The following is a 16,636-nucleotide window of genomic DNA, read 5'->3' as shown; positions in this document are numbered from 1 at the left end:
GTCTCTTCTCTTTATTTGATTGCAGCAACGTCATCTCTCGGACTCCCAGGTGAACAATCGCAAGTCCAAGACGCTGCGCAGTGGCAAACTAATTGAGGCCAAATGGTCCGATGTCCAGGTGGGCGATGTCATACGCCTGGATAATAATCAATTTGTGGCCGCTGATATTCTGCTAATAACCACGTCGGAGCCCAATGGCTTGTGCTTCATTGAGACCGCCGAACTGGATGGCGAAACGAATCTGAAGGCCAAACAATGTCTCACCGAGACCATTGAGCTGGGGGAGCAACATGATGCACTGTGGAGTTTCAACGGCGAGATCATTTGCGAGAGACCCAATAATTTGCTTAACAAATTCGAGGGTACACTCATCTGGAAGAATCAGCGATTCGCTCTCGACAATGATAAGATCCTGTTGCGCGGTTGTGTCCTGAGAAATACCCAATGGTGCTACGGGGTTGTCGTCTTTGCCGGTGTGGACACCAAACTTATGCAGAACTCTGGCAAAACTCAATTCAAGAGCACCGGTGTGGATCGTTTGCTTAATTTCATTATAATTGGTGTGAGTATCTGTATTCATTTAATCCAGTTGTGGTTCCTATTGAATATGGTTTCTCTTACCCTGTAGATTGTCCTATTTCTAATATCAATATGCGCCTTCTTTGCCGTCGCCTGCGCCATATGGGAGGGCCTTATTGGTCAGCATTTTCAATTGTATCTACCTTGGGAACATATCATACCCAAGGATATGGTTGCCTCGGGCGCAACTGTTATTGGTCTGCTGGTCTTCTTCTCCTACGCCATAGTCTTAAATACTGTTGTGCCAATCTCTCTCTACGTTTCAGTAGAGGTAACTTATTATGGTGTTTTTTTTTTGTCGTCGGGGTCACCATTACTATATATATCATCTTTCATGGCAGGTAATACGCTTTGTACAGTCGTTCCTCATCAATTGGGATGAGGAAATGTATTATGCACGCACCAATACATATGCCAAAGCTCGCACCACCACCCTTAACGAGGAGCTGGGCCAGATACAGTACATCTTCTCGGACAAAACGGGCACACTAACCCAGAACATAATGACGTTCAACAAATGCAGTATTAATGGACGCACTTACGGTGATGTCATTGACCTGCGCACAGGCGAATTAATTGAGATTAATGAGGTAAGTTTGAAATCCAATTTGTTTTTGCCTAACCGCAATTCGGGTTTTTGGGGTTTTGGGATTAAGTTAGTGAAAATCCTCGTGTCTCTTATGTGTATGTTGTCGGTGTTTTTTGTTATGTATATTTTGTTTTTTTTTTTTATAATTCTCTCTCTCTCTCACACTAAAATGAACTGACTCTGAATGAGATGATCCTTTTTTGTTTTGTGCTGTTGTGTCCAACTCACACTACTCGTTATAGCAGCAAACAATTTTCCACAATAGCAACGCGTCACCAACGTCGGGGTCGCCACCGACGATCCTAGTGCACTACCATGACCATCAAGTGGAGGCCGAAATACATGGCAGGAAAAGTGCCTTACTGGTAACGGCTCATGGTAAAACGCAGGTGGCTGGGGATCAGCTCAAACCTTCAATAACATTGCGTGAGAATCCTCGACGCAAACATGTTCGCTATTCAGCCCCTTGTCGAAGTATGAGCAATGAAGAGGATCAACAGCAGCAACGGGAACCGAGACATGCCACAGCATTGGCTGCCGGACAGACTCATGTCCGTATGGGTCGTCAGCTGTCTACCATGTCCACGTCCAGCAGTAGTGAAAAAGTAATGTTCCAGCACGAACCATCCAATCACCACCAGACAGAAGATCAAGAACACTTGCACCAACACCAACACCAACACCAATACCAATCTCAGCTTCCTTCCCCTCCTCTACCTTTTGTTCCTGCAACTAACTTCAAAAAGATTAAGCTCAAATTCAAGAAATCCTCATCGGCATCTGCTCTCTTTCTCGACGATGACTATGAAAAGCCAAAAGAGACGACTAAGGAGAAGGATAAGGGGTTGGGGATGGAGGAGAAAATAAAGAATGGTTATCTAAGCACTTTTGCCGCCAATTGGACCAATTCCGCAACCACCAATATACATCAGCGAGTGCACGTATGCATGTGTTTGTCCCTAAAACCACTGTTCCATGTTCCATTGTTCCATGTTCCATACTGATTGTTTCTCCACATATTGTTAGACCGCCATTGTAGATCCGTAATCGCATAGATGTGTGTGTGTATGTGTGTGTGTATATCGTAAATTTACAATATCGTTTATGCTTCTCACACATAATTATCCTCGCTCTCTCGCTTTGTGTCTGTTTCTATTTGTGCGCTTTAAAAAAATTAAACGCTAACGATATATGTATTTATTCATCTTGTAAAACTTTTCCAGTTTTAAAGTTTTTATGCGATTCTAATGATCTGTCCTTACACGTCGTTCACAGGCTGTGCCATCAATTGATTTCTCCGGCAATCCACATCATGAGAGCGACTTTCGCTGGTACGATCGTACGCTATTGGATGCCGTCCGTTCCGATGAGGAGCACACTCACATATTCTTTCGCCTGTTGGCTCTCTGTCACACTGTGATGGCCGAGACAGTGGATGGTCGACTGGAATATCAGGCCCAGAGTCCGGATGAGGCGGCTCTTGTGTCGGCTGCTCGGAACTTCGGTTTCGTCTTTCGTACACGCACCCCCAACAGTATTACCATCGAGGTGATGGGACGTCTCGAAGAGTACGAGCTCCTTCACATACTCGATTTCAATAATGTGCGCAAACGCATGTCCGTCATATTGCGGCGCGGCAACGCCGTGGTCCTCTATTGCAAGGGGGCGGATAATGTGATCTATGATCGTTTACATGGCGGACAGGAGGATCTTAAGGCCCGAACCCAGGATCATTTGAATGTAAAATGTCTTAATTACCAAATGAAGTTTCATTTTGTTAATAATTCTAATCGAATTCTTTCGTAGAAATTCGCTGGCGAAGGTTTGCGCACATTGGTCCTAGCCGAACGTCGGCTCACCGAACAATACTACAATGACTGGCGGATTAGGCAGCAGGAGGCCTCTTTGGCCATGGATTCACGGGAACAGAGACTCAATGCCATTTACGAGGAGATCGAGAGTGAAATGCAATTGGTTGGAGTTACGGCCATCGAGGATAAATTGCAAGACGGAGTCCCCAAGTCTATAGCAAATTTGCAAAATGCTGGCATTAAGATTTGGGTTCTAACCGGCGATAAGCAGGGTGAGTCTCGTTTTGTTGCCTAAAGAGAGATCAATCTATCATTGATGATCTCCAATTCGTTTACAGAAACGGCCATTAATATTGGTTACTCATGTCAATTGCTAACCGATGAGCTGGCCGATGTCTTCATTGTGGATGGCAGTTCTGTCGAGGAAGTGGAGAAGCAATTGCGTCAGTTTAAGGAATCGATCAAGATCTTTAATCGCTTTCGACCAGGTGGTGAGCAAATGATGAATTCTCCCCGACCAACCTCAATGGCTTATTCTCCCCTCTGCCGCCCTTTAGGTACCAATGAGGCTCTCAATCATTTGAATAGCGGCAGCCAAATGGATCCGTTGAGTGTGACCATGACCCAAACGTCGGCTTTCATGCAGGAGACAAGTAACACGCCCACACCACCACCGCAGATACCACCGCCAGCTATATCGGTGGTTACCTTTAGGTGGGATGACAAAATTAAGGATAATAAGGGCGGACCGGACAGGTAGAGGGCCAAAATCCAAAAAAAAAAAAGCAAAAAAAACGATATCAAAAACTACCAACCAAAAAATGTTCTTTGGCTAGCCACAATTCTATTTCTAGATAAAAGTAAACTAAATCTCCCCTCCCCCCATCCATTTAGATGAGTGAATCTAAAGACCTATACCTGTCACCTGGCTACCACTACTACTACTACTACTACTACAAAACCTGTTTTATCTACCTAATCAATTGATAATTTTCAAATCGTTTCTACCTAACCTTAACCTGAGCGTAAACTAAAACAACAAAAAAAAGGTGTCACCCTTCCTTATTACTATTTCTCTCGCTCTCTCTCTCTCTGTCTCATTAAACCTTTTGGAAATCGATCCTTGAATCCATGAGCCTCCCTCCCTCCCTTCTCTTGCAAACGATCGACATTATTGTTTTCTTATAGAATGGATATAACCCTCTATTGGTACTTGCTCCGCCCGTCAAGTAAACATTTCAAATAGTTGAAATTTTCATTTAATTTAATTTAATTATTATCTATAGTTCATTGTATAAACTTAAATTTAAACTCAACTCTCAATCAAATCATTCAATTTAATTCAATTCCATACGATTCAGTTTCGTTTCGTTTTCGTTAAGTTTTTGTTTTGCCTTGTTCTTTGTATGTGATTTATGTGGATCATCTGAATGCCTTCTAGAGAATCTAGATCATCTGTAAATTTTGTCCATTAAAATCGATCTCTACTATTGTGTCACTTTCACATTCACTTTTTACTCTAAATTTCTCTTACCATGTGTCTCATCTTCATGTCGATAAAAAGTCTTTTTTTAAAGCCCCACTAACTAAATACATTCCCCCCTTCTCTCTCTCTCTCATACCCTGATGATGTGCAGTGCCGAGTGCAATGATGTCTTTGGCGATCCAGAGAAAAGCGAGGATGGACGCACTCCCTCCTCTATAGTGGTGGATGAAAGCACTGGGTTTGCTCTGGTTGTCAATGGACATTCATTGGTTCATTGTCTGTCACCAGAGCTGGAAAGCAAGTAAGTCTTGAACTAAGCGAAAAGTTAGTTTGATAGAAACTAATAATGACTTGTCTGCTTTATTTAGATTCCTGGACATTGCCTCGCAGTGCAAAGCGGTGATCTGTTGTCGGGTAACGCCCCTACAAAAGGCGCTGGTCGTCGAATTAATAAAGCGTGCCAAAAATGCAGTAACCCTGGCCATTGGAGATGGAGCTAACGATGTCTCCATGATCAAGGGTATGCAAAGAAATCCCAATTTTCTATATTCTTTACATTTTCTTATTGCATTTCTTTTTGGCAGCTGCACACATTGGAGTGGGCATTTCGGGACAAGAGGGCCTGCAGGCAGTCCTATCTAGCGATTATGCCATAGCACAGTTTCGCTATCTGGAACGTTTGCTATTGGTTCATGGTCGTTGGTCATATTATCGCATGTGTAAATTTTTGCGCTACTTTTTCTACAAGAATTTTGCATTTACATTGTGTCATTGCTGGTATTCGCTCTTTTGTGGCTTTAGTGCCCAGGTGAGTTAAGTCCAATCTATTTATTCATTTAATGCTAATAATCTCTTGTTGTAGACCGTTTTCGATCCCATGTTCATATCGGTGTATAATCTATTCTATACCTCTTTGCCTGTTCTGGCTCTTGGGGTCTTTGAGCAGGATGTATCGGATAAGAATAGTTTGGAATTTCCACGTCTCTATACGCCCGGCTTGAAGAGCGAATTGTTCAATATTCGCGAATTTATCTACAGTGTATTGCATGGAGCCTTCACATCGCTCATTCTATTCCTCATCCCCTATGGCGTCTATAAGGATGGTGTCTCACAGAATGGCTACATATTGAGCGATCATATGACACTCGGAGCAGTTGTTGCCACCATTCTAATTGTGGACAATACAGCTCAAGTGAGTTGAGAGATAACGAGAGGCTAAAGAAAAGGATTTTGGAATGGATATTCTTTCCGTTTTTAGGTATCCTTGTACACCTCATATTGGACGGTGGTGAACCATGTGACCATTTGGGGCAGTCTCATTTGGTATTTTGTGCTCGATTACTTCTACAATTATGTGATTGGTGGACCGTATGTGGGCTCGTTGACGCAGGCCATCAAAGATTTAACCTTCTGGGTGACCATGCTCATCACAGTTGTCGTATTGATGGCTCCCGTGTTGGCCTACAAGTTCTATTTGCTGGATGTGCATCCCAGTCTGTCGGACAAGGTCAGTTTTTAGCTTTGCCATGGATTCTCTGTGTCTCTCATGTATTATTTCACTTTCCTTTAACAGATACGTCAGAAGTCGCTTAAGAAGATTCATTCGCGTGCCTCGAGCGATGTACGGCGTACTCCTTCATCTCGTCGTGGACGTCGCTCCGTACGCTCTGGCTATGCCTTTGCCCATCAGGTAAGGGAATTATCTATTTCCCAGGGTTGAAGGTTAAACAATTTCCTTTTTATTTTTTGTTTGCAGGAGGGCTTTGGTCGTCTTATCACTTCGGGCAAGATTATGCATAAATTGCCGCAAGATTTCGCTTTCCCTCTCGGATTGGGCACAAAGAAGACCCAAGCCTTGCACAACAATGTCAGCGAGGGCAACAACACCAGCAGCACCAAACCCACAGCCAACCATCACAACAATAATAACAGCAACACGAATCAGAATCATTCATCGATGGCGGATATTACGGGCGGGGAACTGAATGGTGGTCCCAATGGCGGATTGGGCGGTGGTGATAGACGTGCCACTGGAGAAACTGTACGTGGCAGTGGTGGCAGCAGTGATCTAAGTCCCCGAGCTCCTTGCCAAGATCTGGATACAATTAATTTATAAAACAAAAAAAAAACAAAACAAAAAATCAACACCAAAAAATGAAACTTTCAAAGATTTTGAAGCGGCTTCATAATGAGTCTTAATATTAAGTTCTACATTTTATATATATATATTTGTGTAAGTGTGAATGAATGTGTGGGAATGCTTGTCTGTGTGTGTGTGTGTGAATGCCCTCGGACCCTGCCCCCTTCCAGAACAAGAAGAAAGCATATTTTCACAAGTATTATTAAGAGAATTTGTCCATCCGTTTCCCAATACCCAGCTAAGAACGTTTTGAATCCTTTAGTCTAAGTCCTTTAGTCTTAAGTCATCTTGAAATATTTTTGGATTTTTGTTTTAGCTAATTATTGTTCTTGGTTTTTGGTTTTTCTATCTGATTTGTATGTGATTTATTTGTTAAGTTTTTAAATGCGGTTTTTGAAGAATTTAATCAGAGATATGGAGAAAGAGAGTAAACGAATCCAAAAAAGACATGATAATTAGTATATCCTTTAGAAGTATTTTTTTTTTTTTTTAAAGAAACCGTCGTCCCTGAAACTCTCCTCCCCTCCACACACTTAATCTGTGTTCGACAATCTTGCGAATTCTCAACCGGCAAACAAACTCAAAGCTATTCGATGAATTTCGTTACAATTTTTTAACTGCATTTAGGCAATGCCCCTCCTCCCCTTCCCACCATCGACCTCTTAACACAACTTTTTTCCACCACCACCGCTTCATTTCTATTTCTAGATAAAAAACATAAAACCAAAAGGGAAACTATCCAAGTGTACTTAAATGTTAAATGTTGTGCTGTGTGTTATAAAAAAAAAGTCAAATTGAATATATATATTTTTTTTGTTTTAAATGTAAACGAAATCAGGCCAATACGACGAGGAACAACGATAGATAATGAAAGTGTAATGATACCTACTAGTTATAGTTTTATCTAGATAACTGTAATGCTAGGCTAGTTAGTGTGCTAGGATCGCTGAGTCTGTGGGCCAAGGAGACGCACATGAGGAAGTCAAAGGATGCAATCCCCCGGCTTAGTTGTGCGTTTTCCCAAGTCTACGACTTGAATAGTGTCACCTATGCACTAGATATAGTGCTTAATGCTTCAATTGTCCATAGCTGTATACTATATCTCATCTCACATACACACATAGATACACCCACACTTTTGTGTTCCTAACTAGCGCTCTATATATTATATAGGTATACATGTATGTAGAGTTAGATTACGGCTAGAATGTAGTATGTAGATTTTAGAATTTAGAGCATTGCAGAAAAAAAATCCTGAGATCCTGTGTCCCTGTTGCTTGGCCTCTGTCTACAACAATATCCCCAACATTATGTTGCCAACATAACGCAATGTTGCGAGTTAAACTTTAGCAACATTTTCTAACAGTTATTAATTATTTCTCATGCTTTGTTAATATTATCTTTTAATTGGTTCGATGCAAATCGATATTTGTTTTTTTTTTATTGTAGATACAGAGAGATAGAGAACGAGTATTAGTTAGAGCTTGTGCGGGTTGTGGCGGGCTAATATATAGTGAAGGGGGGGACTTTAAGTGATTAAATGCAATTGGCAGGAATTTACTTTAGAAAAAAAGATTAATTGGAGACATGGCTTTAGAACTAGAATTACAAAAACAACAACAAAACATTAAAAGATTACAAAAAACAGACACACAAAACAAAAACAAAAAAAAAAAAAACAAACATATTTTTGCATGACAAATAAGACAAAACAAAAAAAAAATGTTGTTGAAATTATAAGTGAAATTTAAAATAGAATATTTAGGTATACTTTTAAATCGATTTCAAAAAACCAAAAACACTTTTTTATTCTATACATATTTTATTTTTTTTGTTTACTTCTTTTCCTCTTGTAAATCTAACAGATTTAAGCAATTAAATGGAAAATTGATTACAAAAGTAAATGGCAACAAGTATTTTCATGAATAAAAATTTTGAAATTTCATTTATTTACAATCTACTTTTTTTAATAGATTGGTTATCACATATTAAACAAGCTGATAACAAAATTAAGTTTATGTCTTTCTGTTTTGCTGTAGCAACAATTGTTTTCCATCATGAAATTGTAAGAAAGGTAAGTGGACAATGTTGAAATGTTTTAATACACATTATAATTAATACTCTTGCAAATTCAAGTCTTTGCTATTTTCCATTAAAATCGGATAAAAAATATATAGACTTTGTTGCTTCGCAAAGTCTTAACAAGGAAAAATCCTCAATCAATCAATCTCCTAATATCAGATATCAGAGGACGAAATGTTCGGACTTTGATTAAAGATCAATAACTTTAAAGTCTATTGTCTATTAAGAACTTTCAAGTTTAAGTAAGAAGGTGTTTAATACTTTTTAAGCAAATTTGAATAACTTGTGGCTCTACATCTTCATCTGTATTTCAATTTTTAAACATCATATAATTGAAATAGGTTTATCATCTTTATCAAGAGTCATCATAAGCCCTGCTTACATTTCCTACATTTAGCTGAGAAACACGGAGATCACTTGGAAAGGGTATACAAGGTTTGATATTTAGAATTTTGTCTATTACTCTGGCTTCTATTGGTCTATACTCAAAAGCTCTTTACATATACATATGTTGGATGATGATCGGAGTGAGGGGCATTCGGCTTTAATATTCATTGAGCATCGCCCACAAAACAAAAGATGAAAACAAAACAAAACCAAAAATAGATTGAACAACAAACACAGTCATTTAATTTTTCAACCCTCGCTTGGGATATTTATCTAGATATATATATATATATGTATATACATATGTATATATGTAGTTTTTTATTAACATCAATTGAGTTTCATTTTGTTATTGTTTATTCTTGCTGATTTTCTATCATTCTCTCAATTGGTATGGTCGATTCTCTCTCATTGTCATCCTCTCAAGCAGCTCGGGGCCATATCCTGGTGAAATTACACAAATGGAATCCATCAAATCGAAATACATTTGAAATTAGTTCTCAAATGATGCTTTAAAGCTGCACCCTGCATGGTGCGACATAGTGATAAGGTCTTATCAGATGTGGTAATATAAGTACTAGTAACATTAATATTCACATACATGCTATGTATGTGTATCTATATCTATATGGGTGGCTAAACGAAGGCTCCACCCTAAAACTAGAGACCGGTTCGGCCAAACATCTACAAATAGCGCGCAATTGTTATGAACATCCCACAGAAGCTTTGCCGCATTCAAAGCGTACAGATCGTTCTTGTGATTATATTTATATAAATATAAATAATTAATCAAATCGGAAAAAAACAAAACAAAACAAAACAACAAACAAAATGCTGCTCATTACCTTGGCCTTGGGCCTTCTGGCCGTGGGTCTCTTTTATATGATGTTCACCTGGAATCATCATTATTGGCGCCAGAGGCGAGTGCCAGGACCCAAACCAAATGTTTTCACCGGGAATTATGATAATATGTACACAATGAAGCGTCATGCGATCTACGATCTAAATGATATATATCGGTGGGTAGTCTGTGTAGTCTGTGGATTGACTAAGGATATGTAGAGAGGCTCTTTCTTGAATTTGCAGCAAATACAAGAGCAAATACGATGCTGTGGGCATATTTGCTGGAAGGAATCCTCAGCTATTGGTCATCAGTCCACAATTGGCACGTCGTGTCTTTGTCTCCGATTTCAAGTCTTTCCATGATAACGAAGTGGCCAGTTTCATTGACGAGAAATCGGATTTCATTTTCGCCAACAATCCGTTCTCATTGACGGGCGAAAAGTGGAAGCAGAGGCGGGCTGATGTCACACCCGGTTTGACCATGAGTCGGGTAGGTCTACCAGTGGATGCTTGGATCAACATGGGAATTAGCTAATGCCGTTTGCTTTTTAGATCAAAACTGTGTATCCGGTTACGAATGAGGTGTGTCAAAAGCTCACCGAATGGCTGCACAAGCAAATACGTCTAGGATCCTCCGAGGGTATCAATGCCAAGGATGTGAGTAGTGGCAGTCTAATATCAATCGTAGTCCTTATCTCTCTCTCTCTCTCTCTGTCTCGCTGTATAGATGAGCCTTTGTTTCACCTCGGAAATGGTCACAGATTGTGTGCTTGGACTTAAGGCGGAGAGTTTCACGGATAAGCCAACACCCATTATGGGTCACATCAAGGATCTTTTTGGGCAAACTTGGTCACTCATCCTTTACTTTATAATGCTGAGTAATTTCCCCGCGCTTCGTCATCTGATCCGTTTGCGATTTATTCCCAAACAAGTGGAGGAATTCTTCATTGATCTTATGCAAAATGCTGTGCATGCTCGAAAGGCTCAGTTAGCTGTGGGTAAGCAATTCGAGCGTGTCGACTTCCTGGAGTACATCCTCCAACTGGCCGAAAAGCGGAATCTGGACACTCGTGGTCTGCTAGCCTATACGATGACCTTCTTGCTGGATGGTTTCGAGACCACGGCCTCAGTGCTCTCGCTTTTGTTACTGCAACTGGCACGAAATGTCGAGAAACAAGAACGTTTGCGCAAGGAGATCAATGAGAATTTGACAAATGGCAAGGACTTTATTGAATTTGAAAAAATAGCGGAACTACCCTACTTGGAAGCCTGCATACAGGAGACTATACGTCTGCTTCCACCTGCCCCTATGTCAAATAAATTGTGCACTGAACAGATAGAGCTGCCCAACAAGGATGGACCCAATTTCATTGTGGAGAAGGGAACCGTTGTCGTGGTCCCACACTATTGCTTCAACACGGACGAAGAACTCTATCCCCAGGCCCAAGAATTCCAGCCAGAACGCTTCATGCAGCCAGAGGCAGCTAAAGATTTCCGGGAACGTTGCGCCCTAATGGGCTTTGGCGATGGTCCACGCATTTGCATTGGTAAGTTTCCCTCAAAACATTCATTGAATCGATACATTAACAATATTCATTCATTCTTTCCAGGCATGCGTTTCGCCCTTACTCAGATCAAGGCAGCTGCCGTTGAGATAGTAACCAAATTCAAATTTCAACCAAATCCAAAAACACGTACAGATAATCTATTTGAACCCACAGGAGTGATTACTTCCCTCCAAGGAGGCATCTGGTTAGACTTCGAGGCGCTTAAATAATCCAAAACGTTTTCTCGATATCTCAACAACTACATAAACACAAATATATGTATATGGATCTATTCTATAACCTAACTTTAGGTTCTTCAGCAAATAAAAGAAAATATCTACGTCATCCTAAGAGTATACTTTTATTTTATGTTCTACATCTTGTGTGTGAGAGACTATGATTATTCATGATTATTCAACAAGCTTAGTAAAAAGCTCAAGCATGATTATTCAAACATATGATGAATCAAAAGTGCGCGATTATTAATTACGATTAATCGCAGAATCATGAAAATAATTGATTAGAAAAATGATTTTTATAATTTGGTCCCATTTTTAATATTTTAAAATTATTCTACAAGGCAAATAAAATTTAAAAGCAACATCAGTTCTTATATTAAATGTTAGATAAAGTCATTTAGCCAAAGAGTTATGCTTACTAATTTAAGATTCTCTATTATGCAGTGAGTGTTTATATTCTGTTAAAGATAAAAATTATTATAGAATTTCTTTTAATCCTAATGTACCTACATATTTAACTGTGCTGTTCCGGATTAAGCCAGCTCGGGGCCCATAGAAATCTAAGAAATATGAGTTTTCTTTTTCTTAGAATTTTTGGTGCTTCTATTCCTATGTGTCCTACTCCTAACCGATTTCAAAAAGTTACATCTTAGTTTAATCGCAATTCAGAGCACTAAAATGTTATTAAGTATTTGAGTATTTAAAAGAAAAATAGAAGAAAAATATAGAATTTTAAAAAATTCAGAAATTTGAGGTAAAAAATTTGCATTCGTTATCTTTAAAGAGCGCTCCTAATCCTACCACATGGCTAATCCCACCTTCATGTATATAGATACATATGTATGTATCTATTAAAAATTACATTTTTTCTGAAATATCTTAATGGACAATTTCGCACAATTAATGCAGGGTATAAAAGAAGCGTTATCATACCTTGTCGCATTGGTCCTATCTCAAGTTATAGCAAATGAATAAATGTAGATATACACATACACATATGTATGTGTGTGCGTGTGTGAAATTGGGGGGCACGTTACCACAACAGAATCTTTGTGATATGATAAGAGTGAACAAAAATAAAATGCTAGTAGTAAATCATTAATTAGTTGAATGCCGAAATGCGTTGTGCCTAAAATTTGTATCAATTGTGTCGACGTAAATAGCAAATTGGCAAGTTCAATATTTAAAATTGGTGCAAACCAAAGGGATGGGGCCCATTGGGAAAGGTAAGAGCAAATACAAATAAAACACTTTATATGTACATAAGGTGTCACTTAGTTGACTTATAGTTTGTACCCTATAATGTTGGGGGTATAAGCAAAACTTATATACATTATAAGTTTAAAACTAAATTTAATGAATGAATATAAGGTTAGGCGTTTGCAGCCACTACGCCGATATGTATGCTATACAAATATCAAAAGAGAAATAACTTTAGAATCTTATACTTTGAGATTGCCTGTAATTCTAGAATGCATTCGCATTTCCAAATTGTCTCTATGTGTATGATCGTCATATATATTTTTTATTGTATTATAAATGTCTCACAACTGCCAAAAACAGGTGAAGCAGCAAGTATATGTATATTTAGAAAGGTTGTACCTGACAGTACAACATATAGTAAAGTTAAAATTTATGGACAAGAGTTACTTTAAAGTGAAATAGGAAAGATAAAGTAAAATCTAAAGTAAAGGTCGTACAGCTTTCCGAGACGAATCATTATAGTATATACATATGTACATTCATCGAGACAAATAAAACCTTACAGCTTATAATTTTGTAGTCGCTTATAATTTAGTTGTACCTATAACTTAAAATCCATCATATTGGATTCAATCACTTCTTAAGTAATGTATGTATACCCTTCATATAATTTGTCTATTACGTAAATACGCAAAAGTTTTTTACAAAAAAAAAAAAGGTTTTTTTTACAAAAATTAAAGCAAATATTCAATACTCTAACTTGGGATCATCTTCTCATTTTATAGCAACCAAACATACAATATATCTTTGTGTAAATCTCCCAAGAAAGAAGTTTTGCTTGATTTTTGAAGTTCAGTTTTTTCTAGTTCTCTATATCTCTATAGCACATTGGATTTGAAGAGGAAGAAAACATTTTTCAAGCGGTTTCTCGTCAAGGTATCTTTTGATAGAAACTTCTAGAATATATAGAACTGTGGACTACTTACGTTTATCTGAAAGAATTGGTATTAAATCTGACAACTCTCTAGAAAATTGTGTAGATTGCAGAGTAACATGGAGTCGTTGTTTGACTTTCTTACATACATATGTATATATGTATATATAAATATATGTACATATATATATATATATATAAGCACGCATTCGCAAACTCGGCCGGCTGCTCATCACGCGATAAACCTATATATAGTATGCATATGTACATGTACATGTACATATACATATGTATATATAAATTGCAGTCTAGATGTGCATGAAAAGCAAGATTCGCTTTTTATTTTATTTGAATATGCTAGAATATTCAAAGTGAATTCGAACTTGAATTCGAGTTCGAATTTCGTCTGCCAACTGGGCTTATCTCGTTGAATTTTCGTTGGTTTTTGTTTGTCTAGCTGGCCTGTTGGCTTGACTTTGAGAAATGAAATTGATAAAAAAAAAATATTATAAACACTCACACACACACACAGACACAGTGTGTATGCTCACGATCAGCAGGCCAAACAAAATTCAAAAACCAAAAAATCTGAAACCCAAAAACCATAAATGTTTGACTGTATGTCGTATCTCTATCTTTTTATGCATGCTTGTATGCACATGTGTGTGTGTGTGTGACTGAGTGTGTGTGTATTGGTGTCAATGTATCTAGAACTCGTTTCTTAAATGCGTTGTGCGTTTTATTTGTGCGTCTTATTAAAAACAATTATACATTTATATGTAGTTTAATATATTGTTCATATACATACATATGTATATATATATATATATATGTATGTGATGTATGATTTCTGTAGTCTTTAGCTCTTATAAAATAAGTCTTAGTTTAGGCAAAATAAAAGAAAGAACAAAAAAAAACAAATTAATAATAATAAAATGTACAAATAATAAAACATCTGTTCGACAAAAAAATAAAACCAAAACATGTGGAAAAATTTTCTGCCATTTTCTGCTTTGCGTGATTCCCAAATCGTTCGTTGACCACTTGAGAGATTAGAAATGGGGAGCAGTGCTTCTTCAGCTCCAGTGTCACATTGAGAATGTTTCAAGTAAGTGGATGACGGGCTAAACAAGCTGAAGGTGAAAAGGGGCGTGTGAATGGCTGGGTGGCCGGGTGGGCGGGTGTGCGGGTGTTCGGTTGGTCTAATGTCAAACGCTGAAGGTGACCAACACCTTTTTGCTTGCAGCAAGATGCTAATTCTTGGCCGATCCATTGGTGGGGCCAGCAGTTGCCTTGCACTGCAGACAATAGCTATAGGACACGGGCTCTGGCGGCTTCTCGTGGCCGTTTGTGGTTGTTGTTGTTGCTGCCGATGCAGCTCCACCGATGCTATCGAATGGATTTGGCTTGCTGTCCACTGGACTTATGGGGAAATGCTGCCAATGGGGGCATGGCATTTGCTTGGGCGGATGAATGGGAAACGGCATATTGCACTTATCAGACTTGACTTGACTTAAACACAAAAAAAAAAAACAAATGAATTCACTTCACACAAGCACGTTAAGTAAATATATCCAAGAATGAAGTTGCTGCTGCTGCTGCCGCTTTGCTCAACGTTTCGAAGGCAACTGTGCGGCTTGCTAGAAGCGACGCCAACAACGTCAACACGCACACACACAGTCACACACGTAGACGCAGCACAACAACAAAAAACAAAACAACCAAAACATAAAAACGTTGAAACGAGAACAAAAACTTAAAGTCGATCTCCAAATGCCCTGCAAATGCAGAACAGTTTGGGACTTTGAAAAGTGCTTACCATTGTATCTGAGAAACTGAGAGACTTGAATGATCCCGTCATATTTTAATAAAATATAAGTACCCAAAAGTGTTTGTTACCTTTTGAGAATCCTCCGACTCACATCTATTAATCTGGCCTAGGGTGTACATCGATACTTGCCCTGCCCTGTCTATTTATTTGCGCAGGTACAAATGATCATAAAAAAGTAATTTTCTTCTTCTAAGAAATTTTTAAATCGATTTCTAGAATACTCCAATTCGTAAGTTCTTGTTGCCCAAACCTTTATGCTTTTATATGTTAGTTCTAAGAACTTTTAATCTAGTTCTAGAATGAATTGATTTTGAACAAATTTTTAAGCCAAAGTTTAAAAATAATTCAAAATTCTGAGCAGTTCCTTGTATATGATTTCTGTAAAACTGTTTAATCCTGACAACAAAATAAATTTTTTAAAGTTCAAACGTGAAGTTAAATTAAATTATTTTTGTTTGTTGTTTTTCTTTAAAACAAGTTTTTAAAAAAAAACCTTAAAACAAAAATGTATTTTAAAGCCTAATCTTTAAGCTAAATTATATAGTTTTACATTTTAAAATTTTATAAACCAACCACTCTATAGAATAACATCCGATACGAATGCTGTGAATTTGATTTTCTTAGTATTTACTTAAAAAAAATTAAAAAATTAATGAAAAATTAAATTAAAAACTTAATTACTTTTGCCTATTTGAAGTTATTTTTAATTTCAATGTTTTATATTTTGTCCATTTGACTTAATGTTGAAAAAGGTTAAATCTATTACTGGTTCAATACGAGTTTCTCCACGTAAGGGTATAGAAGTTGTCGCATACATATATAGACACACACACACACGCACACAAAGAAACAGCCGGTTCAGCTGAGGTCTGGTCTGGTCTGGTCTGACTGGATGGTTGGCGGGCTCGTCGTCTAGCTAACAGAAAGAGCCAGAGAGGCCAAGATAGCGAGAGAGAGATGGAGAG

General features: G+C 38.2%; 3 protein-coding genes across 11 annotated transcripts in view; 2 read left to right on the top strand and 1 right to left on the bottom strand.

Moving 5' to 3' along the window:
• LOC6648597 (phospholipid-transporting ATPase ID) overlaps positions 1 to 8,550 on the top strand; it is a 33,315-nt gene extending 24,765 nt beyond the window's left edge. For 2 of the 9 annotated variants that reach the window (XM_023179070.2, XM_023179064.2), the window contains exons 5-19: positions 26 to 562; positions 629 to 850; positions 921 to 1,169; positions 1,411 to 2,109; positions 2,444 to 2,908; positions 2,975 to 3,251; positions 3,318 to 3,470; positions 3,537 to 3,735; positions 4,617 to 4,766; positions 4,834 to 4,985; positions 5,050 to 5,273; positions 5,328 to 5,657; positions 5,724 to 5,972; positions 6,039 to 6,155; positions 6,222 to 8,550. In XM_023179070.2, the coding sequence (XP_023034838.1) occupies positions 26 to 562; positions 629 to 850; positions 921 to 1,169; positions 1,411 to 2,109; positions 2,444 to 2,908; positions 2,975 to 3,251; positions 3,318 to 3,470; positions 3,537 to 3,735; positions 4,617 to 4,766; positions 4,834 to 4,985; positions 5,050 to 5,273; positions 5,328 to 5,657; positions 5,724 to 5,972; positions 6,039 to 6,155; positions 6,222 to 6,581 (4,383 nt within the window). In that variant the 3' untranslated portion in view covers positions 6,582 to 8,550. The remainder of the gene's footprint in view (positions 1 to 25; positions 563 to 628; positions 851 to 920; positions 1,170 to 1,410; positions 2,110 to 2,443; positions 2,909 to 2,974; positions 3,252 to 3,317; positions 3,471 to 3,536; positions 3,736 to 4,616; positions 4,767 to 4,833; positions 4,986 to 5,049; positions 5,274 to 5,327; positions 5,658 to 5,723; positions 5,973 to 6,038; positions 6,156 to 6,221) is intronic. The other 7 variants (XM_023179065.2, XM_023179068.2, XM_023179066.2 and 4 more) reach the window with 7 other exon arrangements.
• A 1,264-nt stretch (positions 8,551 to 9,814) lies between these two features.
• LOC6648596 (probable cytochrome P450 28a5) lies at positions 9,815 to 11,815 on the top strand. Its single transcript, XM_002070859.4, has 5 exons — positions 9,815 to 10,093; positions 10,161 to 10,407; positions 10,470 to 10,574; positions 10,645 to 11,464; positions 11,528 to 11,815. The coding sequence occupies exons 1-5, from the start codon at positions 9,906 to 9,908 to the stop codon at positions 11,692 to 11,694; spliced, it is 1,527 nt and encodes a 508-aa protein (XP_002070895.1). The 5' UTR covers positions 9,815 to 9,905; the 3' UTR covers positions 11,695 to 11,815.
• Positions 11,816 to 14,577: 2,762 nt separating this feature from the next.
• LOC6648595 lies at positions 14,578 to 15,458 on the bottom strand. The gene has a single exon (XM_002070858.4). The coding sequence runs from the start codon at positions 15,325 to 15,327 to the stop codon at positions 15,094 to 15,096; it is 234 nt and encodes a 77-aa protein (XP_002070894.1). The 5' UTR covers positions 15,328 to 15,458; the 3' UTR covers positions 14,578 to 15,093.
• Positions 15,459 to 16,636: the final 1,178 nt, after the last annotated feature.

The sequence above is a fragment of the Drosophila willistoni genome, unplaced genomic scaffold, assembly GCF_018902025.1.
Source record: "Drosophila willistoni isolate 14030-0811.24 unplaced genomic scaffold, UCI_dwil_1.1 Seg143.1, whole genome shotgun sequence".
NCBI lineage: Eukaryota > Metazoa > Arthropoda > Insecta > Diptera > Drosophilidae > Drosophila > Drosophila willistoni.
The sequence above is the reverse complement of the archived record's forward strand: the minus strand, read 5'-3'. Positions and strand labels throughout refer to the sequence as shown.